At 40.2% G+C, this 24,989-nt stretch overlaps 2 protein-coding genes across 2 annotated transcripts; one reads left to right on the forward strand and one right to left on the reverse strand.

Moving 5' to 3' along the window:
* Positions 1-1,414: 1,414 nt before the first annotated feature.
* LOC133615519 (uncharacterized) lies at positions 1,415-13,642 on the reverse strand. The gene is made up of 4 exons (XM_061974159.1): positions 13,518-13,642; positions 10,348-10,999; positions 10,139-10,252; positions 1,415-6,039 (listed from the first exon to the last, which is right to left on the reverse strand). The coding sequence occupies exons 2-4, from the start codon at positions 10,978-10,980 to the stop codon at positions 5,182-5,184; spliced, it is 1,605 nt and encodes a 534-aa protein (XP_061830143.1). The 5' UTR covers positions 10,981-10,999; positions 13,518-13,642; the 3' UTR covers positions 1,415-5,181.
* A 1,959-nt stretch (positions 13,643-15,601) lies between these two features.
* On the forward strand, positions 15,602-22,913 carry rnps1 (RNA binding protein S1, serine-rich domain). Its single transcript, XM_061973421.1, has 7 exons — positions 15,602-15,689; positions 18,500-18,646; positions 21,525-21,710; positions 21,796-21,904; positions 21,985-22,138; positions 22,339-22,477; positions 22,589-22,913. Coding segments are annotated over exons 1-7 (843 nt in total). The 5' UTR covers positions 15,602-15,687; the 3' UTR covers positions 22,695-22,913.
* Positions 22,914-24,989: the final 2,076 nt, after the last annotated feature.

Consider the following 24,989-nt stretch of genomic DNA (forward strand, 5'->3'; position numbering starts at 1 on the left):
TGGCAAGTATGAATTTAGTTGAGTTTCCCTGCACTATGGCCATTATTAAAAGAACAGTGCCCACACAGGAAAATCATCTCTGGTTTGTGTCATTGTGACGAGACTCGCCACCCAGACAGGCACACACAGTAATCCTTATTTAGTCTCTTTAGAAAGAGCTCAACTGTGTTCAACCTATCATAATTCTTCTTTATGACAGAATGTTATTAAAACATTGACAGCTTGACCCTGGAACAGATCATTGAAATCCACGTTATAGTAAAAAAAAAAAAAAGGGAGGTTATTAAACATACCTTTTGCTACAATTAGGCAACTTTCACAGATGGCATCTGCAGAAGAAAATACAATCAACAAAAGGCAATCTCCAGTACAAACAAGAAGAATTACTCACGGCGGTCTGTGTCTTTAGTCTGGACGTGTAGAAGGAAGCCGCTACACAGTGAGAAAAACAAGATCTTCATGGCGGCTGACTGCAAAACAACCATGTTGGCTGTCAACTAACACTGACATACGGACGCTGTTGCAGCTTTTGTGTTGTCGGTGGTCACATGATATCAGACAATACCATAGGATAGCATGTTTCTGGTTTTTCGGGTTGTCTTCAAGAAATGGAGACAGAGCTGAGGCTGGAATGAAGACATTGGTATTTGTGTTCCATTGTGTCACAAAACATGTGCACTCACTGTAAAGATTATCGTCATATATGTTGTTTGACTGGTCTCTTAAAACAGCTGCAGGTCAAATTATGACAGTAATGTTTCTCACTCGTGCTTTAATTCAAACGGTTTATTTGGCTTTCTATGGTGTGTAGCTACTGTATAAAAACAACTCAAAAAAGAAGCTACAATATTTTTTTTCCCCCTCACAAAGAGCTTAAATACAATTACACCGATATAGCATTCACTCTATTACTATTTTCCATTCATCACTCTGTTGGCTAAGCTACAGTACAGTGCAGTGGAACCTGAAGTTGAACACCCAGTTAGTCGTACAACTTTTGAGTTAATTAGGGGTTAGGGGCACTTCAGAAAAAAAAGTTAAAAAAAAAAATCACTGATGGAAACAGCAAAAAACACATTGAATGCATCATTTGGAGGGTGATATAATAACAATGATGCAGGATGGCGTCTTGTATCCTCTATTCACTTCTCTTGACTGGATGAAGACACATTTTATGTAACAGGAGACTAGGGGCCGCAAGATAACGGACCGAGACTGTGGAGTATAATAGTGCAGAATACAGCGTGAAGGCACAGCAACTTTAACACTGCACACGTGTGTTTATTTTCCTCTTCCCATATTGCCTGCCTGGAACCTCGAATGACGCAGTTACTAGAAATATACACTATGTAAATATTGAGTTCTGCCCTTGCTAGTACTTTACTGAATTGGGAAGTAGTAACAATGTCATGGCTGCTTAGTACAACATGACTGTCTTGATCAGGGGTGTCAAACTCATTTTGGATCGGGGGCCACATTGATAAAAAATCTACTCCCAAGTGGACCGGACTGGTAAAATCACGGCACGATAACTTAAAAATAAAGACAACTTCAGATTGTTTTCTTTGTTTAAAAATAGAACAAGCATATTCTGAAAATGTACAAAACATAATGTTGTTGTTTTTTTTTTACACTTATATGTTGCGGTTGATAGTATTCTATCTTTATTTGTCGTTATTTATACTTTCTGAATACAATATGTGAGAATATTCATCAGTCAACTCATTGGTGTTAATTTTTAATCTATCAAAATAAAACAATTACCGTATTTTTCGGACTATAAGTCGCAGTTTTTTTTCATAGTTTGGCCGGGCTCCAGTGCGACTTATATATGTTTTTTTCCTTCTTTATTATGCATTTTCGGCAGGTGCGACTTATACTCCGGTGCGACTTATACTCCGAAAAATACGGTATATCAAAATCAAATTACAGGATGTTATTTATGCAGTTTGCTCATTTTCCTCGACTGGTGCACTAACATCATGTTTTTTTTTTGTTTTTTTTTTACATATGTAGCATGTTCTACAAAGATACAAATAATTGTTATCGCGACATCTAGTGGACACATTTAGAACAGCCATTTCTTTAATTCAAAAATGTTGGCTTATTTTTATAACTAGCAAACTTATCCCGCGGGCCGGATAAAACCTGTTTGCGGGCCCGATCCGGCCCGCGAACTGTACGTTTGACACCCCTGGTCTTGATGATAACAATAGTTGAATAGTAAGAAAGTGCTCACCAGAAAGAAAGCTGTGTTATGTTTTAATGTGAAGTGACAACCACCTGTTTAAGTTTTTTAGGATGAGAAGTGAGAAACTACCGTATTTTTCGGAGTATAAATCGCACCAGCCGAAAATGCATAATAAAGAAGGAAAAAAACATATACAAGTCGCACTGGAGTATAAGTCGCATTTTTTGGGGAAATGTATTTGATAAAACCCAACACCAAGAATAGACATTTGAAAAGCAATTTGAAATAAATAAATGATAGTGAACAACAGGCTGAATAAGTGTACGTTATATGAGGCATAAATAACCAACTGAGAACGTGCCTGGTATGTTAACGTAACATATTATGGTAAGAGTCATTCAAATAACTATAACATATAGAACATGCTATACGTTTACCAAACAATCTGTCACTCCTAATCGCTAAATCCCATGAAATCTTATAAGTCTAGTCTCTTACGTGAATGAGCTAAATAATATTATTTGATATTTTACGGTAATGTGTTAATAATTTCACACATAAGTCGCTCCTAAGTATAAGTCGCACCCCCGGCCAAACTATTAGAAAAAACTGCGACTTATAGTCCGAAAAATACGGTAAATTGTTTTTAAGTTGTCCCAATTACATGAATAAAAAATAGAATTTAAAAAATGCCTGTTAAGTAATACAATTTTTATAAATAAGAATAAATCGGAGCTTGACCAGGGTTTCGGAATTTACCGTATTGACCCAAATAAAAGATAAGATAAAATATGTGTTCTTATACTTAGAATCTATGTATTTATACAGTAGGCAAGCCAGCAGGTGGTGCGAGAAGAAGTATTTCCTGGCAAGTCAGAGCTTGTCTTCCTGTCACTCACACACAAACACAGCAGGCTCAAAGGTTGGGCAAATTAGCAAACATGTAAAATGTGTAGGAGTGTAACGGTATTGCGGTTTCAAAGTCTTCACAATAATGTCGTGTGACGGCATCAAAACAAAGATTTGGTGTGTAGTTTTTTTCTGCCGCTTTAGCATTGGCCGGGTGTGAAAATAAAATACATCTCCCAGAATCCTCTGCACAGCACGGGGCGACAAGGAAATTAAATGTGTTTGGTTTTTTGGGGCATTTCCTGAAAAATTCATCAACATTTATCCATAACTGAGTTATGTCGCAAACAAACACACAAATAAACACTGGTGAAAACATGACCTCTTTGGTTAAGGTAAAGTCTGCATTTTGCAAAGCAAAAGCACGCCACTTTCGTCTGGAGTGTTTCTAAGTTGACAGAGAGCCAGTCGGTCACGCCACATGGAAATCACCCACAAAACTGTACACCGCCGGAAATAGGAGTAAACTGAAAAGCTACTTAATGAATCCTTAATGAATGCATTTATTTTCCAACACTTGTCTCTCTCGATCGCCACAGGGGGGGCTGGAGCCCATCCAGCTGCAATCATGCGGAAGGCAGCATACACCATGGACAAGTCGCCACCCAGAAGCCAGTGAAGCTAAACATCAGTTTGTGAGGTATTTGTATTATTACAAGTTAAATTATTAGTTAACCTTTCTGCAAAACAGCATTTTCCAAACTGATGTGAATGCGTGGGTTCCTTCCGGGTACTCCGGCTTCCTACCATCTCCCAAAACATGCACATGTGGATAGGTTGATTGGTAACACTAAATTGACCCTAGTGTGTGAATGTTGTCTGTCTATCTGTGTTGGCCCTGCGATGAGGTGGCGACTTGTCCAGGGTGTATCCCGCCTTCCGCCCCAATGCAGCTGAGATAGGCTCCAGCACCCTCCGAGACCCCGAAAGGGACAAGCGGTAGAAAATGGATGGATGGATATAAACATATCCACTCTAGAGGACACTGGTTCTCAGAAAGTAAAAGTTGAAAGACACTTAAGTGAGCATTGTTTTACACCGGATGCTTATTTACATTGTCACTTTAAAGACATGCAACTGTGAGGTTTTTTTCAATATTTGCTTGAAATAGTGGTTGTACTTGCACAATTATTTGTACTTAAAAATATTTTTAGCATTATGTGTGTGTTCAATTGCAGTAAGTGTGTTTATTCTAAACATTTCTGCCACTTCATTTTGCACACTATGGCATTTTAAGTATTTTTTTTTAAACATATACCACAATAATTTACCTGCTTAGTGGCCTTGTGGTAAGAGTGTCCGCCCTGAGATCGGTAGGTCGTGAGTTCAAACCCCGTCCGAGTCATACCAAAGACTATAAAAAATGGGACCCATTACCTCCCCGCTTGGCACACAGCATCAAGGGTTGGAATTGGGGGTGAAATCACCAAAATGATTCCCGAGCGCGGCCACCGCTGCTGCTCACTGCTTCCCTCACCTCCCTGGGGGTGGAACAAGGGCATGGGTCAAATGCAGAGAGTAATTTCACCACACCTAGTGTGGTACTTTAACTTTAATATTATACCTTAATATCGTGATAATATCGTACCGTGGGATTTTGATACCGTTACATCCCTATGAATGTGTTATAGTAAGAACACATGTTTTTATGTTGTCCTAATCAATGCATGAGTCATTTTGCATTATTTAAAACATTGCCTGTACAGCAAATAAAGTTTTTATGATCAAATAAAATTGGAGGTTGACCAGGGTTCCGCAATGTACCGTATAGACCCAAATATAAGATAAAAAAGTCTGAAACCTATGTGTTTTATATTCGGAGTCTAGCTATCTATAAATGCACACCAGCAGGGGTGACATCTCCAAGCAAGTCACAGCTTGTCATCCTGTCCCTCACAAACACAACAGGCTCGAAGGTTGGGCAAATTCGCAAACTTTAAAATATTTTTCTCCGAAAACAGGGCTGGAGCCTATCCCAGCTGCACTCGGGCGATTTGGAACTAGACAGTAACGTGTTCAACTTCAGAGGTTCCACTATACCTAGAAAATAAATATCTTCTAAAAAAATAGCTAACATCAATTTAGGGTCCCTCCACTTTAATAATATTGAGGTGTTCATCCTGCATGGACACACTGCAGTCCTGATTAGTCCTCCTGGAGCAGCTGCTTCCCGCCTCTCTGTACGTATGTGACCTGTCGTACGTGGGCACGTAAGACTGAGCGTAAGGGGGCATGAGGCAGTTTTGCTGAGGGTATGCGGCCATGTACGATTGAGTTTGAGGCGGGGTGTGAGTGAGTGAGAGGCTCTCACTGCTGCTACACGGAGGGAATCCGTTCATACCGGCGGGGCTCAAGACCGGTAGCTTAAAGGCCTCGACAGGTTCTAAACTCTCTAAAGAGTCGAAGGCTGCCTGGGTTTGGCTGCACTGGCTGAATGTGACTTGGCTGAAGTTAAAGGTATCTTGGTTAAAGGCAGCGGATGAAGAGGTGGCGGGCAAGGAGGAAGGAGAAGGTGTTTTGTTTTGCGGCGGCTGAACGTTGCTGCAAGGTCCCACTTTGGAGGCGAGGGTCTGCAAGGTGCTGAGTATCTGCTTTTGGATGTGCGTCTGCTGCGCTTGCTCCCTCTCCAGGCGGCTCTGCTGCTCTACCAGCATCTTCACCGCCAGGCCCAGGCTGCGCACCTCACTGCCTAGAGTCTGGATCTGATCCTGTAGACCACCCCTCAGGTCTTGGATTACCTGTTGCGGCTGGCTACCCTCGTTACAAGATGGCCCTGGATCTCCGGAAGCCGGCAAGCGGACGGAAGTTAAAGGAGCTGGCGGGCGGTTAGGAAGACGGATTCCAGCACGTGGCAGAGTGTGCACGGAACGAAGGGGCAGACCTGGTCTCTGTGCGACAAAGCGCCTGGCTGTGTTTCCTCCACCATCCTCCAGTCCAGTCTGTGACATGAGAATAAAATATAAAGTTAAAACCTTGAGCTAATGATTCAAAGCAGCATACCACATCATGTTTAATCTACAGTACATATTTATGGAGGAAACAGTTCCGTCACGGCATGGTCGCATCTTTATGCGGGGTCGTTCTCCCAGGAATGCAGAACAGACAACTCTGGACGACAGTGTGAGGTAGGAGATGATTTATTTATCATAAATCAACAAGCAAAAAGGATGTGTGCCTATTGCACGCGGAAGCTAAGGCAAAACTTAGCACAGGAAACACAGAAGCAAGAACCAGGAATATCAAAATGTAACAGTTGCATGGAGCAAACAAAGAGGCCAGGACAAGTGACCGGCAAAGGCAGGCTTATATAGTGTCTCTGATTACCAACAGGTGAGTGTCCCGAACAACTGAGGCAGGTGAAAATCATAAGTAACCATGGTGACTAAACAAACTCAAGGGTGCACAACAACGGGAACTAAGGGAGTCCAAAACAAACGGAAAACACAAAACATGACGGCGCGGCGCAGTTGGGAGAGTGGCTGTGCCAGCAAACTGACGGTTCCTGGTTCAATCCCCACATTCAACCAACCTTGTCACATCCATTGTGTCCTTGAGCAAGACACTTCACCCTTGCTCCTGATGGGTCATGGTTAGGGCCTTGCATGGCAGCTCCCGCCATCAATGTGTGAATGTGTGTGTGAATGGGTGAATGTGGAAATAGTGTCAAAGCGCTTTGAGTACCTTGAAGGTAGAAAAGCGCTACACAGGTATAACTCATTTACCATGATCCGGACCACGGATCATGACAAGTTCATGGCCCAAAATACCAAATCATGTTCCATTAAACTATTAGCATGGTTAAATTTTTCAACTTGTTCAGCAAAGCTATTTAACCGGCTGCCCGGGGGCCAAATCCGGCCCGGGAATGACACCAAACTGGCCCAGAGTCATCCGTCGACTTCTTTTTCTAACCACGACCAATTACAATAATAATTTTTTCGCCACCTCCAACAAAGACAACACACCTTCTCATTCAATGGGTTTTCTTTATTTTCATGACATTGTAGATTGTCACTGAAGGCATCAATACTATGAAAGAACACATGTGGAGCTATGTACTTAACAAAAAATGGTGAGATAACTGAAAACATGTTTTATATTCTCGTTTTTTTTGTTGTTTTTTTCAAAATAGCCACTCTTTGCTCTGATTACTGTTTTGCATACTCTTGGCATTCTCTCGATGAGCTTCAAGAGGTAGTCACCTGAAAGGGTTTTCACTTCACAGGTGTCATAGTATTGATGCTTTCAGTGACAATCTACAATGTAAATAGTCATGAAAATAAAGAAAACGCATTGAAATGAGAAGGTGTGTCCAAACTTTTCGCCTGTACTGTATGTGTTATTTCAAAACAAAATCACTACACAATATGTACTGATCCGACACTATGATATTAACAAGTTAAACACACAAGTACCTAAACGTGGGAAGATGTTAAGGACACGTTTGCTAGCAAAAACGCAGCAAAGTCTCTGACATTTATGTTTCTTCTTGCACAGTATTTCACTTCCTAACGTTCCTGACGCTGACCAAAACATACTGTAATGTTTCAGACAAAAACCCCAGTTTGTCTTCTTTTATTTGACAAAAGCCACACTCTCGTACAACGAGCTCAATGTATGCATCTCTCCTTTCCCGGCAAGACTCGCACAAACTCTCACCCCACAACAAGACGTCACTTCCCCCATCTTTGCCCCAGGAAGCCATAGGCTAGAACCCCGTGGCCAGCCGTTAAACCATGAAGGCAACCTGACTTGATCAACACGCATTGTTTTATTCAAACAAAACGGAAACTTTGATAATTGCTCCCGATAAAAAGATCCCCCTGATCAAGAACTCCCTTGGTGCTCTGGGTGCATCTGTTAAAAGCAGCCTCAGAAACCTTGGGGTTGTGTTTGATCGGTCAATGTCTTTGGAGGGTCACTGTCGTCAACTGACCAAAAACTGTTTTTATCACCTCAGAAATATTTCTAAAGTGAGAAATTTGTTGTCAAAATTGGATCTCGAAATTATCATTCACGCCTATTGCAATTCTCTTTTCAACAAGTCAACGCTAAAGAGACTTCAGACTGTACAAAATGTGGCTGCCATACTTTTGACCAGTGCACCCAGAACAGCCCATGTCACCTCCGTTTTATCCAGTCTTCATTGGCTTCCAGTTAAATTCCGCATTGAGTTTAAGATTTTAGTCCTGACATTCCGTGCGTTTCATGGTGGGGCTCCTCAGTCTCCTGACTTGCTATGCCGCTACTCTTCAGGGCGCAGCCTCCGGTCTTCAGGCCAGGGTCTTCTAGAGATCCCAAAAACTTGTTTTAAAACCCGTGGGGACCTGGCATTCCAGGCTACAGTTCCCAGACTCTGGAACAATTTGCACCAGTCCCTCCGTAATCTTGTGTTGAAACTTTTAAGAAACATATGAAAACTTCTCTTTTTAGTATAGCTTTTAGTTAATGCACCTTTTAACTATCATTTTTAATTCACTGTGTATCCTTTTTATGATGTTGCCCCTATTGTTTTAAATTGAATTGTTGTTTTACTCACCTATGTTTTGTACAGCGCTTTGTGATTTTATCTGTGAAAAGCGCTTTATAAATAAAATGTGCTTACTTACTTAAAGTGGTTTTATACAGTCATCGAAAAAAAGTAGCACTTTGGCTAGAAAAATAGCAGAATTCCGCTAAATAGAGCGCATCTGGGATCTCTGATTTAAGTCCCCTCCTTTTTGTCAGTTACACATTCCTTTTTTAAATGTGATACATGTACCTAAGGTATTGCTGTCGCTTGTTTACTTCAGAAGCAGTCAGTAGTCATTTGTTAATATCGCAAAAATGTGTTCCATTTTGTCCACTAGCGACGCTGAGATCATTATTCATGCGTTCGTTACGTCTCGTCTCGATTACTGTAACGTATTATTTTCGGGTCTCCCTATGTCTAGCATTAAAAGATTACAGTTGGTACAAAATGCGGCTGCTAGACTTTTGACAAGAACAAGAAAGTTTGATCATATTAGGCCTATACTGGCTCACCTGCACTGGCTTCCTGTGCACTTAAGATGTGACTTTAAGGTTTTACTACTTACGTATAAAATACTACACGGTCTAGCTCCATCCTATCTTGCTGATTGTATTGTACCATATGTCCTGGCAAGAAATTTGCGTTCAAAGAACTCCGGCTTATTAGTGATTCCCAGAGCCCCAACAAAGCCTGCGGGCTAGAGAGCGTTTTCTATTCGGGCTCCAGTACTCTGGAATGCCCTCCCGGTAACAGTTAGAGATGCTACCTCAGTAGAAGCATTTAAGTCCCATCTTAAAACTCATTTGTATACTCTAGCCTTTAAATAGACCCCCCTTTTAGACTAGTTGATCTGGCGTTTCTTTTCTGCTCTGCACCCCTCATCTTCGTGGAGAGGGGGGGCACAGATTCGACCACAGATGAGGCGCAAGCTGTTCAAAGTCGGGACCCATGGTGGACCACTCATCTGTGCATCAGTTGGTTACGTCTCTGCGTTGCTGACCTGTCTCCACTCAAGATGATCTCCTGCTGGCCCCACGATGGACTGGACTCTCACAATATTATGCTAGATCCATAGATCCATCGACGTCCATTGCACCAGTCGCCCAGGGGGGGTCCCCACATCTGCGGTCCCCTCCAAGGTTTCTCATTCTCATCCCATTGGGTTGAATTTTTTCTTGCCCTGATGTGGGATCTGAGCCGAGGATGTCGTTGTGGCTTGTGCAGCCCTTTGAGACACTCGTGATTTAGGGCTATATAAGTAAACATTGACTGATTGATTGATTGATTCACATTTTTGCAGCAGATTCTTAAAAACAAAAGAGTGCTGTCATGAACTCTGACAAGCCTTTTTGCAGAAGGTCCTTAAAAATCTAATGTCTCCTGTAAAGGATGTTGGTTCTACAGAATATACAAAACAAGACTAATAGTTAAGGGAGAAGTCCGGCCCTCTGGTCCTTAGCTTTCTGGAAATGTGGCCCCTAAAACAATTTGGTAGAATATTTAATTTGTAAGAGTTTTCTCCTCACCTTTTCTGTAGTCAGATCATAATGTGAGGATGCTGATGCCTGTTGTGGTTGCGTCATTGCAGTTAAATCTGAACTTGTGACGTTTGCATGATCTCTCCTCAACAATGTTGCCACCTGGTTTGAAAATGTTTAAAAGAAACAAGTTATATACACTCTATGACCAATTTAAAGAAGTGAGAAATGACAAACAAGAAAGCTCACAACCCGACCTTCATCTTGTGTGTCAGTGCTTTATCCAAAAGCCGCTTACGGGCTGCCAACATGGAACTGGTGGCCGGAGAAGGAGTGACTCGCCGCCTGGTGAAGGCCAAAGACGATGTTCCGGATGAAGATGTTGTCGCAATCGTGTCGGCTCTTCGTTGACTGTTCTGTGCAAGAGAGGTGACGCTCACAATTTGGATGTCATTCTCTTCCCCATCTTCCATACGCTGCTGCTGCTGCTGCTGCACCGGCCTGCTGTCTCCGCTGCTTTCCCCAGACCCAGATGCTTTTGCATTGGTCTCCGGGTCAGTGGATGCCTTTTTAGCAAACCTGTTTGCAGCAGTCAAGCCGACATGATGAGACACATCCCGCAGCAGGTTTTGGAGCCGTATGTTGCTCCAGCTCTCTTGCAGACCTCCAGGTAGACTCTGTATATCTGCTGGCGATGTGTTGCTACCAATCATCAAAGGTCTGACCCTGCCTGGTCGCCTGCCCTGGAACTCCCTTAGGAAGAGGTAGATGGCCTGTGCAGACACCTTGATGTTTTCCAACTCCAGCACTGCCTTAATCTTGCGGAAACTAAGACCGGCCTTCCTCAGTTCCACCACTTTGCGTTTGGCAGCATCATCCAGCCGACCCATGGTGTTTCCGTCAAGGCAACTTAAGAAAACAAAACAATGTCAAGTAAAACCGTTTTTTTTATCTTTTAACCTTTTTGAACAAGTCGTGCATGCTTTTATTTCAAGTCGCCTGGACTACTGCAATGCATTTTATTCTGGCATTAGCCAAAAAACTCTCTCCCGGTTGCAGTTAGTCCAGAACGCAGCAGCACGACTTTTAACAGGGGCCAGGAAACGCAAGCATATAACACCAATTCTTGAGACCTTGCACTTGCTCCTTATTCTTTTTAGAATTGATAATGCGCTAGCTGTCCAAAGTCGGGACCCAGGGTGGACCACTCATCTGTGCATCAGTTGGGGACGTCTCAGCGCTGCTGACCTGTCTCCGCTCAAGATGACCTCCTGCTGGCCCCACTATAGACTGGACTCTCACAATATTAAGCTAGATTTTTTTTTTTGAGGAAACTAAAATGCGCAAACATTCCGCAGAAATCAATGGTAAACTTTTACAACTGTGCCATCAGCAGTGTCCTCACTTTCGGCTTTTTAGTGTGGTTTGCTAGCTGCACTAAAGCGAACCAACAGGCCCTCCAGGGAGTGGTTAAAGCGGCAGGGAAAATTACAAGGACGATACTCCCAGAGATGAGTGCCATGTACACAACTCGCTGACTAAAGCGAGTACACAACATCCTGAAGGACAGATACCACCCAGCACATGGCCTCTTCAACCTGCTACCCTCTGGAAGGAGGTATAGATCGATTCGCGCCAGGACCACCAGAATGTCTCACAGTCTGTATCCCCAGGCTGTGAGACTGCTAAATGAACAGCCTGCCCCTTTGCTGCCCCGGACCATTTTAATACCTCACTCTTCACCACCCCAATAATTGTGCTCTGGACATTGCATTGCTGCAACATCAACGTAACACCCATCAGACATCTACTGTTCCCACCCCCACACCCCTCTATTCGCCATCTTCCTGACAATGCCAAACTGTAAACTATGGTCAACCTTCACTTTAATGCAGTTTCTATGCCGCTGGACAAAGCTCAAACAAAATCTCGTTGACATGTATGGGGGGGGGGGGCGTGTCCCGAGGTGTGCTCGTCAGGACGAACAGATGTGGGCGCATTGGAATGCGCCTTGGCCGTGACACTGACAGTAGTTTTCTGAAGTGTTCCTGAGGCTATAATAATAGCTGGGATTTATATAGCGCTTTTCTAAGTACCAAAAGTCGCTTTACATGTAGAACATATCAATCATTCACACCTGGTGGTGGTAAGCTACTTTCATAGCCACAGCTGCCCTGGGGTAGACTGACGGAAGCGTGGCTGCAATTTGCGCCAACGGCCCCTCCGACCACCACCTATCATTCATCATTCAGTTCACCGGTGTGAGTGGCACCGGGGGCAAAGGGTGAAGTGTCCTGCCCAAGGACAGAACGGCAGCGATTTTTTGGATGGTAAGAGGTGGGGAGCGAACTTGCAACCCTCAGGTTTCTGGCACGGTTGCTCTACCTACAACGCCATGCCACCCCTATGAGGTGATATCCTTTACATACTGATGTCGGTTTTTGATGCAGTACCGCTTGAGGGATCCCTCCTCCAAGGTTTCTCATTGTATCCCATTGGGTTGAGTTTTTTCTTGTCCTGATGTGGGATCTGAGCCGAGGATGTTGTTGTGGCTTGTGCAGCCCTTTGAGACACTTGTGATTTAGGGCTATATAAGTAAACATTTATTGAATGATTGATTGATTGATTGATTGATTTAAAAGGTTGCTGTTTGGTTTTAAAGCTTTGCATGGACTGGCACCTCATTATATCTCGGACCTCGTCCAAATTGACACTCCTGCGCATGCTCTGAGGTCCGAGAGCCAGTTCCAGCTCGTGGTGCCCAAGACGAGATTTAAAGCCAGGGGAGACAGGGCCTTCGCTGTGGTCGGCCTTAAGCTCTGGAACACTCTGCCCCTCCATGTTGAAACTGCTCCCACAGTGCAGTGTTTTAAGTCTCGTCTTAAGACCCACTTTTATTCTCTGGCTTTTGACACTACGTGAGTTGTGTGGTCCTCTGTATTTTAATTGTTTTATTTCTATTTATTGATTTAATTGGTTTTACCCTTTAAAATCGTTTTTAATCATATTCATTTTTGAATGCAGCTGACCTAGGCTCCAGCATCCCCCGCGACACAGAAAGGGACAAGCGGTAGAAAAATGGATGGGATGGAATTTTATATTGTTTTTATGTTGGTTTTATATTTATTTATTTTGTTTTCATTCATTCATTGGTGGAGCTAAGGATAGTATTTGAATCTTGTTTTTAATATTTTTGTGCAGCACTTTGGAAAAAATGTTTTGTTGCTATATAAATAAAGTGAATTGGATTGGATTGAAGTAATGGCAACACGATAAACACATATCCACAACAATACACCAAGAATCTCATAACAACAAATCGGTATTAGTATCCATTGGTGAATACCTTGCTTATCGTAAAACCTACCAAACGACAGCTGTACGACACAAAACGCGAAATTAACCTTTAGTAAAATCAAGTGCTCACCTCGTGAAACAAAAAAAGAGGAGTGAGACTTCAAAATATGCTTCTTTCACATCATTTGGCGTCCCGGAGGAAGAATGCGCTACAGTTTAATTTTTATGGAGCACATAAATAAACAAATGAGTTGTAAGCGGCGCCCGGCTAACACGTCATATCCGGTTTTGTTTACGTCATCAGCAAGCAACTCTTCTCGAGGCTAATTTAACATTCAATAAATGTCGTTTTATGAAAGTAAGGCCTACATTTTTCAATTGGCTTAATGGGTTACAATCATCAATTCAATCTTGGAAAATGATTAAAAGTACACACGCCCTTAAATTGATATCCGTGTTAAAACATTTAAAGCCCTTTTTGTCTTTTTTATGTATTGTTTTCATATTTTTTTGTATTATTACTCTATCTGTGTTTGTTTTGTTTGTTTTTTCTTGATGTTGAAAGTGCCTTGGCTTTTTGTGTGAATTATAAATGTATGTTTGTTGTTCAATAAAAAAATACAATTAAAAAAATAGAGATGTCCGAATGCCGATAAATGCTTTAAAATGTAATATTGGAAATTATCGGTATCGTTTTTGTTTTTTTTATCGGTATCAGTTTATTTTTTTTATTTTTTTATTAAATCAACATAAAAAACACAAGATACACTTACAATTAGTGCACCAACGCAAAAAAAAAAAACCTCCCCCATTCACACAAAAGGGTTGTTTCTTTCTGTTATTAACATTCTGGTTCCTACATTATATATCAATATATATCGTAAACCTTGCTGCTGCCCTGTTGGCCAGGTCTCCCTTGGAAAAGAGATCCTTGATCTCAATGGGATTTTTACCTGGTTAAATAAAGGCTAAATAAAAAATAAATAAAAATAAATATATCAATACAGTCGGCAAAGGGATACAGTCCGTAAGCACACATGATTGTGCGTGCTGCTGGACCACTAATAGTACTAACCTTTAACAGTTAATTTTACTCATTTTCATTAATTACTAGTTTCTATGTAACTGTTTTTATATTGTTTTACTTTCTTTTTTATTCAAGAAAATGTTTTTAATTTATTTATCTTATTTTTTATTTTTTTTATTTTTTTTAAACAGGATCTTATCTTCACCATACCTGGTAGTCCAAATTAGGCATAATAATGTGTTAATTCCACGACTGTATATATCGGTATCGGTTGATATCGGCATCGGTTGTTATCGGTATCTGTAATTAAAGAGTTGGACAATATCGGAATATCGGATATCGGCAAAAAGCCATCATCGGACATCCCTAAAAAAAACCATTCAATAAAGTCAAGTGCTCACCTAGTGAAACAAAGAAAGAAGAGTGAGACTTCAAAATACGCTTCTTTTACATCATTTGGCGTCCCGCTGGAAGAACGCGCCACAGTTTCATTTCATGGATCACATAAGTAAACAAATGTTATACTATTGGCTAAGTTCTATATTCATAAATGTACGTTTCTCAATACCCGACCTAGTTTAGTTTTTGTGCCTTTAAAAAATAATTACAACTCTAAAAACACTATCTAAAAAATGTTGTGAAAACGATGATGCTGTACAGCATCATCGTTTTCACAACATTTTGCATATCAATAATAATTTAAATTTGGAACACGTGTTCCAAATTTAAATTATTTACTGTACTATGGCTTTGCACTTTGTTATATATATATATATATATATATATATATATATATATATATATATATATATATATATATATATATATATATATATATATATATATATTATTTATATATATATATATATATGTATATATATATATATATATATATATACATATATATGTATATTTTTTTTGCATTCTATTTTAGTTACTTTATTGAGTTTACAACCCCCTGGCGCTGATTTGTACTGTTTTTGTACTGTTTTATTATTTTGATTATTATTATTTCTCGATTTGTTGCAAATGTTGCAGTCTATAAATACAGGTTCATAAAATTCAAAAAATATATATAAATATAAAAATTCAAAAAAATAAGACAAGCGGTAGGAAATGGATGGATGGAATTAAAAATTTAAAAATTTAAAATAAACAAATGAGTTGTCGGCGGCGCCTGGCTAAATGCGTCATATCCGGTTCCCTCTACGTATTCAGCAAGCGACTCTTTTCTAGGCCATCGCCTCCAGAGACTATCCGCCTGTAAACAAAGATGTAAGATTACGCTTTTATTCCGCATGTTAAACTAATAGAAAGGCTGTATTTCGTGTGTTTTAATATAGTAAACAAAGCAGCATGTAATAGAAAGTGGTGCGCAATTAATAGGCTGAGTATTTAGCGGCTGAAATAGAGCACCGTGGTTTCCGCCTGTCTGAATGAAAATCAATGGCGGCGGCGGGTTTTTTCGACTCATGGATGTTTTTTTTTGTTTTTAACTTAACTAGTGTTTTGTTGATTCGCTCATACCCATAAATGCCTTGTTTTTTTTCTTTACGAAGTTATATTGCATCTAATTTCTGGAACTATATTGATCGTAGTCTGTCCGGCTAAGCTACCCGCTAGCATGTGCATTGAGCGATCACTTGCGCAATCTACTACTAATTACAGCACGTCCGAAAAGGAGTAGGAAGAAGCAGATCTTATTTAATCCTACCCCTTTTTCATTCCATCGCAATTTTATCCAATTTCCTTGTTCTCTGTAACAGAACAGTGAATAAATAAATAATACATTAATATTATACCAAATTAAGTAAACAAATATTAAATACATAAATAATCTTTCTCAAAAGATAGAAAAAAAGGGTTCAAGATGTTCGTAATTATTGTTCTGTGTACTTTGTGAACACTTGTAGTTTGAACAGTCTCTTAAACTGAATCATATTGGTGCTTTGGTTAATCCGTTCCATAATGTAATTCCACATACTCATATGCTATGTTGTACCAGCATACAAATGTTTTAAATTTGATTTTCCTCTTAGGTTAAATTTCTCCTATCAATATCAATATATACATTTTACTAATATGAGGATAAATAATCATCTGATTCTGTCATATCTCAGTATTACTAATATGGGGATCAATAATCATCTGACACTGTCCGTATCGCAATATTACTAATATGAGGATCAATAATCATCTGCCACTGTCATATATCAATATTACTAATATGAGGATCAATAATCATCTGACACTGTCATATATCAATATTACTAATATGAGGATCAATAATCATCAGATACTGTCATATCTCAATATTACTTATATGAGGATCAATCATTTGATACTGTCATATATCAATATTATTAATATGAGGATCAATAATCATCTGACACTGTCATATATCAATATTACTAATATGAGGATCAATAATCATCAGATACTGTCATATCTCAATATTACTTATGAGGATCAATCATTTGATAATGTCATATCTCAATATTGCTAATATGAGGATCAATAATCATCTGATACGGTCATATTGCAATATTACTAATATGATGTTTAATAATCATCTGATACTATCATATCTCAATATTACTAATATGAGGATCTGATACTGTCATATCTCAATATTACTAATGAGGATCAATAATCATCTGATACTGTCATATCTCAATATTACTAATATGACGATCAATAATCGTCTGATACTGTCTTATATCAATATTACTAATCTGAGGATCAATAATCATCTGATACTGTAATATATCAATATTACTACTATGAGGATCAATAATCATCTAATACTGTCATATCTCAATATTACTAATATGAGGATGAATAATCCTCTGATACTGACATATATCAATATTACTACTATGAGGATCAATAATCATCTAAAACTTTCATATCTCAATATTACTAATAGGAGGATCAATAATCATCTGATTCTGTCATATCTCAATATTACTAATGAGGATCAATAATCATCTGATACTGTAATATCTCAATATTACTAATATGAGGATCAATCATCGGATACTGTCATATCTCAATATTACTAATATGAGGATCAATAATCATCTGATACTGTCATCTCTCAATATTACTAATATGAGGATCAAAAATCATCTGATACTGTCATATCGCAATATTACTAATATGAGGATCAATAATCATCTGATACTGTCATATCTCAATATTACTAATATGAGGATCAATAATCATCTGATACTGTCATATCTCAATATTACTAATAAAGGATCTATAGTCATCTGATACTGTCATATCTCAATATTACATATGAGGATCAATAATCATCTGATACTTCCATATCTCAATATTACTAATATGAGGATCAATAATCATCTGATTCTGTAATATATCAATATTAGTACTATGAGGATCAATAATCATCTGATACTGTCATGTCTCAATATTACTAATATGAGGATGAATAATCCTCTGATACTGACATATATCAATATTACTACCGGTACTATGAGGATCAATAATCATCTAAAACTTTCATATCTCAATATTACTAATAGGAGGATCAATAATCATTTGATTCTGTCATATCTCAATATTACTAATATGAGGATCAATAATCATCTGATATTGTCATATATCAATATTACTAATATGAGGATCAATAATCATCTGATACTGTCATGTATCAATATTACTAATATGAGGAGCAATAATCATCTGATACTGTAATACATCAATATTACTAATGTGAGGATCAATTACTAATATGAGGATCAATAATCATCTGATACTGTCACATATCAATAAGTATGCAATTTAGTGATATATTTGTAATTAAATGTAGTAGCCAAATAGCGGTTCAGCATCATACTTATGTATTCGTAATATTCTGATGTCGTAGGTTTTCAGAGTCAAATTATTAGAAACAGCGCTCAGTATGATGCACTGCAAATTCTACTACTGCAAGTTCACCCACCACAGTGAATGCCTCTATAATTGTGAAAATAATAATGCAGAGCACTATTTTGCTATTTAACCGGTGCAAAACATTAATATAATTTTTAATTAATTTAATGTTTTCTGTTTTGTAGGGCTCCGTCACCCACTAAGCGGAAGGAAGAGGAGAAAACGAAAGACCGAACCAAAGAGAAAACTGCGAACAAGGACGGAGAAAAGGACCGGGCACGGGACAAAACCAAGAAGCGCCGCAGTGCGTCCACTGGAAGCAGTAGCAGCAGGTTTGTTATCATGTCATGGAACTTTACTCCTGATATTTGAGCAAGTGCATCTTTGCATTGTACTGTACGGTTGTATGAATACAATATCGTACTCAAGACGTCACTTCCCCCATCTTTGCCCTGGAAGCCATAGGCTAGAACCCCGTGGCCAGCCATTACGTTAAACCATGAAGGCAACCTGACTCGACCAACACGCATTGTTTTACTCAAACAAAACCGAAACTCTGATAATTGCTCCCGATAAAAAGATCCACCTGATCAAGAACTTCCTTGGTGCTCTGGGTGCATCTGTTAAAAGCAGCTTCAGAAACCTTGGGGTTGTGTTTGATCAGTCCATGTCTTTGGAGGGTCACTGTCGTCACCTGACCAAAAACTGTTTTTATCACCTCAGAAATATTTCTAAAGTGAGAAATTTGTTGTCGAAATTGGATCTCTTGGTTCATTTCGTCTCGCATTGACTATTGCAGTTCTCTTTTCACTGTTTGCAACAAGTTAACGCTAAATAGACTTCAGACTAGGGATGTCCCGATCCAGGTTTTTACACTTCCGATCCGATACCGATATTGTTTTTGCATTTCCGATCCGATACCGATACTGACCGATACCGATACTGGCCTATCCGAGCATGTATTAAAGTTTAAAGTTATTTAACCTACTTAGTTGTCAGAATCATGTTGAAAAAGGTTTTAGTACTCTTGATAACAACTAGCCAGCTGAATTAGGGGAGTTTGAATAATACACAATGGTTGGTAACAAGAAGCTGACCTGTTTATTCAAGGATAAACACAAAATAGACAAAATTATACATGACAAACAGAAATGGCATCATTGAACTAGGGCTGGGCGATATGGCCTTTTTTTAATATTGCGATATTTTAAGGCCATATTGCGATACACAATATATATCTCAATATTTTGCCTTAGCCTTGAATGAACACTTGATGCATATAATCACAGCAGTATGATGATTCTATGTGTTTTGATTGATTGATTGAGACTTTTATTAGTAGGTTGCACAGTGAAGTACATATTCCGTACAATTGACCACTAAATGGTAACACCCGCTTATTTTTTTATTTGATTTTGTGCGTGGCATAGATTTGCTATGCGCAGAGGACGCTTAAACAGTGCACAATTGCACAGGCGCACACCTTAGAGGGAGCGTTGCTCGCACGGCTGCGCTAGCATCACAGCTAACGTTAGCCATGCTGCTACCTCTCTGCTCGGGGAGGACGTATACGTATGTGACGTATGTCGTGACAGTATGTGACGTATGACGTGACAGTATGTGACGTGTGTAAGAAGGTGCACTTGCTGTCTGTGAGAGGGAGACACAGGAAAGAGTGAGAAGGGCCTGTCGTGTACTGCCAGCAGCTAAAAGCAACTGCGTGAGAATTCACAGACCTGTGGATGTGTTGAAGGTGTGCTGGAAAATGCGGAACGGAAATTAGGGAGCAGCAGAAAAATGGAATGTATTATTTAAATCGGTGCGTTGGAAAACACGGACCGGAGTTTTTTTAAAAAACTGGATCTGGATCGGCATTTTCCCATGCCTTGCCGATGCGCAATTTTTGGCAAATATCGGCAGCCGATCCGATCCAAATATCGGATCGGGACATCCCTACTTCAGACTGTACAAAATGCGGCTGCCAGACTTTTGACCGGTGCACCCAGAACAGCCCATATCACCCCCGTTTTATCCAGTCTTCATTGGCTTCCAGCTACCGTATTTTTCGGAGTATAAGTCGCTCCGGAATATAAGTCGCGCCGGTCGAAAATGCATAATAAAGAAGGAAAAAAACATATATAAGTCGCACTGGAGTATAAGTCGCATTTTTGGGGGAAATTTATTTGATAAAACCCAACACCAAGAATAGACATTTGAAAGGCAATTTAAAATAGTGAACAACAGGCTGAATAAGTGTACGTTATATGAGGCATAAATAACCAACTGAGAACGTGCCTGGTATGTTAACGTAACATATTATGGTAAGAGTCATTCAAATAACTATAACATATAGAACATGCTATACGTTTACCAAACAATCTGTCACTCCTAATCGCTAAATCCCATGAAATCTTATACGTCTAGTCTCTTACGTGAATGAGCTAAATATTATTATTTGATATTTTACGGTAATGTGTTAATAATTTCACACAGAAGTCGCTCCTGAGTATAAGTCGCACCCCCGACCAGCCTACTCAGTGGCCTAGTGGTTAGAGTGTCCGCCCTGAGATCGGTAGGTTGTGAGTTCAATCCCCGGCCGAGTCATACCAAAGACTATAAAAAAAATGGGACCCATTACCTCCCTGCTTGGCACTCAGCATCAAGGGTTGGAATTGGGGGTTAAATCACCAAAATGATTCCCGGGCGCGGCCACCGCTGCTGCCACTGTTCCCCTCACCTCCCAGGGGGTGATCAAGGGTGATGGGTCAAATGCAGAGAATAATCTCGCCACACCTAGTGTGTGTGTGACAATCATTGGTACTTTAACTTTAACTTTAACTATGAAAAAAACTGTGACTTATAGTCCGAAAAATACGGTAAATTCCGCATTGAGTTTAAGATTTTAGTCCTGACATTCCGTGCGTTGCATGGTGGGGCCCTTCAGTACATCACTGACTTGCTATGCCCGAACTCTTCAGGGCGCAGCTTCCGGTCTTTTAAAGATACCAAAAACTAGTTTTAAAACCAGTGGAGACCTGGCATTCCAGGATATAGCTCCCAAACTCTAGAACAATTTGCACCAGTCCCTCCGTGATCTTGACTGTGTTGAAACTTTTTAAGAAACATTTGAAAACTTCTCATTTTAGTAAAGCTTTTAGTTAATGCACCTTTTTAGTTTTTGTCTAACGTGTCTGCCTTGTTCTTGACCAGGTCCAGATCTAGCTCCTCTTCTAGCAGCAGCTCTGGTTCCAGCTCGGGCTCATCCAGTGGGTCCAGTTCTTCCGGATCCAGCAGCTCTGGTTCTTCACGCTCTCGCTCCTCATCCTCCTCCAGCTCCTCCGGGTCTCCAAGTCCCAGTCGCAGGCGCCATGACAACCGCCGCCGCTCACGTTCAGCGTAAGTCGTCTCTTCTTTCACAATACTCTGGGAATTTTTCAGACTTGTGTTCGTCGTAAGAGTCACAGTTTTGTGTGCTGTGTAGATCAAAAACACAGAAAGGGAGAGGAGATGAGAAGGAGCGGAGGAAAAGAACCCCAAGTCCAAAGCCCACGAAGGTTCACTTAGGACGACTGACCAGGAACGTCACCAAGGTCCGCGTTACACCCGTTTTAAAGACACACCTTGTTGTGTTGATCATTAGGTCCAACCATGTTTGCTTAATTCTATGCAGGATCACATTCAGGAAATCTTTGCCACTTATGGGAAAATCAAGTCTGTTGAAATGCCTGTAGACAGGATGTGCCCCCACTTGACCAAAGGCTTTGCTTATGTGGAGTTTGAGAGCCACGACGAGGCTCAGAAGGCCCTCAAGTACATGGATGGAGGTAGGAGATTGTGTTGCAGTGTATTCACACTTTACAGTGCCCAAAAAATACGATACAAGTTAGTTTTAGTCGTGTTGAATAAACATGCTGTTCACTAGGTAAATAAGGATTTAAAAGGTTTGTTTCTTCCTTTAGGAAGTGCAGTGATAATGTGGCCAAATACATTTGTCCATATCCTGTATTTCTATATATATTCCTAGGTCAGATCGACGGACAGGAAATCACAGCATCCGCTGTACTGCCTCAAAGAATCCGCCCTCCTCGGAGGCTGTCTCCCCCTCGCAGGATGCCTCCTCCACCTCCCATGTGGCGTCGCAGCCCACCACGCATGAGAAGAAGGTCGATAACATTTTGTAATTTTGTTGTGATTTAAAAAAAAAAAAAAAAAAAAAAAAGTATATGTACTTGCTGTATTTTTACTGTATATGTTTTTTCAAAATGTTCCTCCAGGTCCCGCTCTCCGAGGAGGCGTTCACCGGTACGCCGCCGCTCTCGCTCCAGATCTCCTGGTCGCAGGCGTCACCGCTCTCGCTCCAGCTCCAACTCCTCCAGATAAACTGCAGACTTTCATTTTTTTTTTTATTATTTCATAAATAACGTACTACATGGAAAAGTTCCAACTCAACATCTTCCTGCATGTCGGAAGTCTTTTTTTTCTTCTTTTTTTTTCATGACCACATTCTTGTAAGTTTTGATCCTGCTCAAAGTGTAAACCCTTTTTAGCTTGTATTGACTTTTAGACAGTTTGAAAAATAAAACGTATATTAGTTTGGAATTACTTTTTGACTTTGTCATTGGGGAAAAATGTACCGTATTTTTCGGAGTATAAGTCGCTCCGGAGTATAAGTCGCACCGCCCGAAAATGCATAATAAAGAAGGGAAAAAAACATATATAAGTCGCACTGGAGTATAAGTCGCATTTTTTGGGGGGAAATTTATTTGATAAAAGCCAACACCAAGAATAAACATTTGAAAGGCAATTTAAAATAAATAGAGAATAGTGAACAACAGGCTGAATAAGTGTACGTTATATGAGGCATAAATAACCAACTGAGAACGTGCCTGGTATGTTAACGTAACATATTATGGTAAGAGTCATTCAAATAACTATAACATATAGAACATGCTATACGTTTACCAAACAATCTGTCACTCCTAATCGCTAAATCCCATGAAATCTTATACGTCTAGTCTCTTACGTGAAAGAGCTAAATATTAATTGATATTTTACGGTAATATGTTAATATCACACATAAGTCGCTCCTGAGTATAAGTCGCACCCCGGCCAAACTATGAAAAAAAACTGCGACTTATAGTTCGAAAAATACGGTATACAGTTTGTAATATTTTCTCCATAATTTGTGTATATTACCTGAAAAGCATATTAGCACAGTTTAAACATTTTAAACAAAGATATAGCATCTCAGAATCAAGTGGGCCCATGCACCTACTCAGTGGCCCAGTGGTTAGAGTGTCTGCCCTGAGATCGGTAGGTTGTGAGTTCAAACCCCGGCCGAGTCATACCAAAGACTATAAAAATGGGACCCATTATCTCCCTGCTTGGCACTCAGCATCAAGGGTTGGAATTGGGGGTTGAATCACCAGAAATGATTCCCGGGCGCGGCCACTGCTCCCCTCACCTCCCAGGGGGTGATCAAGGGTGATGGATCAAATGCAGAGAATAATTTCGCCACACCTAGTGTGTGTGTGACAATCATTGGTACTTTAACTTTAACTTAACTTATAAGGATGGCCGAGTGAGAGTACCGGTACATCCTTAATAGCTTAAAGGAGGAACATGTTGAATTTATAGTGCTTTTCAGAAACATAATTCAATAACATTGCATAAGCGCACACTTTGTCACCGATTTCTAGGCGCAGTCAGGGCGTTGAGGGGATCCGGTTTGGATCTTCAGCTTTCACTGGATCGGTTCGCAGTCGAGTGTGTAGCGACTGCTATGAGAATCGGCACCTTCAAGTCCGTATCCATTGTTCTCGCGCATTAAAGGGTGGCGTGCCATCTCCGGGTTGGGGAAGAGATCTTGCCAAGTGGAAGAGTTCAAGTACGTACCTCGGAGTCTTGTTCACGAGTGAGGGAAGAGTCGGTGCGTCGTCTTCAGTAATGCAGACTCCGTATCGATTCGTTGTGGTGAAGAAGGAGCTGAGCCGGAAGGCAAAGCTCTCAATTTACCAGTCAATCTCCGTTCCTATTCTCACCTATGGTCATGAGCTTTGGGTTATGTCCGAAAGGACAAGATCACGGGTACAAACGCCCGAAATGAGTTTCCTCCGTCGGGTGGCGCGACTCTCCCTTAGAGATTGGGGGAGAAGCTCAAGGCTCCTCCACATCGAGAGGAGCCAGATGAGGTGGTTCAGTCCATCTGGTCAGGATGCCACCCGGAAGCTTCCCTGGGGAGGTGTTTAGGGCACGTCCGACTTGTAGGAGGCCACGGGGAAGACCCAGGACGCGTTGGGAAGACTATGATTCGCGGCTGAATATATACTTTAATAATGAATGGATGGATGGAAGTGCACACTACATAAACATTTGGCAGAAATTCAATTTAATATGAAATTTAATAAAAATTATTTTAAAATTTTAGCAAAATACAATTTAGTTTAGTTTAACATTCCAACTTCAGCTACAAACTAAAATATTGTACATTTAAAACTGTTCGTATTGCGCATATAGTGAACACCCAGACCTTTTCCAAGGTGTTGAATCGGTTGTTTGCAACTTCCTCACAGTTACATTTTCCAAAGCAAAAACACAAGACCACCTTTGCGTTACCATTAGTGGTTTAACACAACACATTTGTGTTAAAACGGTGTACATTTTTCACAATTACTA

This window comes from Nerophis lumbriciformis, linkage group LG22 (assembly GCF_033978685.3).
Source record: "Nerophis lumbriciformis linkage group LG22, RoL_Nlum_v2.1, whole genome shotgun sequence".
Classification (NCBI taxonomy): Eukaryota; Metazoa; Chordata; class Actinopteri; order Syngnathiformes; family Syngnathidae; genus Nerophis; species Nerophis lumbriciformis.

Coding starts and splice junctions, on each gene's coding strand:
- LOC133615519 (XM_061974159.1), bottom strand. CDS start 10,980: ATGGGTCGGCTGGATGATGCTGCCAAACGCAAAGTGGTGGAACTGAGG. Junction 10,253..10,347: donor CACTGACACACAAGATGAAG/GTCGGGTTGTGA, acceptor TTTTCAAACCAG/GTGGCAACATTGTTGAGGAG. Junction 6,040..10,138: donor ATGATCTGACTACAGAAAAG/GTGAGGAGAAAA, acceptor CTCATGTCACAG/ACTGGACTGGAGGATGGTGG.
- rnps1 (XM_061973421.1), top strand. Junction 21,711..21,795: donor CGCCGCCGCTCACGTTCAGC/GTAAGTCGTCTC, acceptor TGTGCTGTGTAG/ATCAAAAACACAGAAAGGGA. Junction 22,139..22,338: donor CCTCAAGTACATGGATGGAG/GTAGGAGATTGT, acceptor ATATATTCCTAG/GTCAGATCGACGGACAGGAA.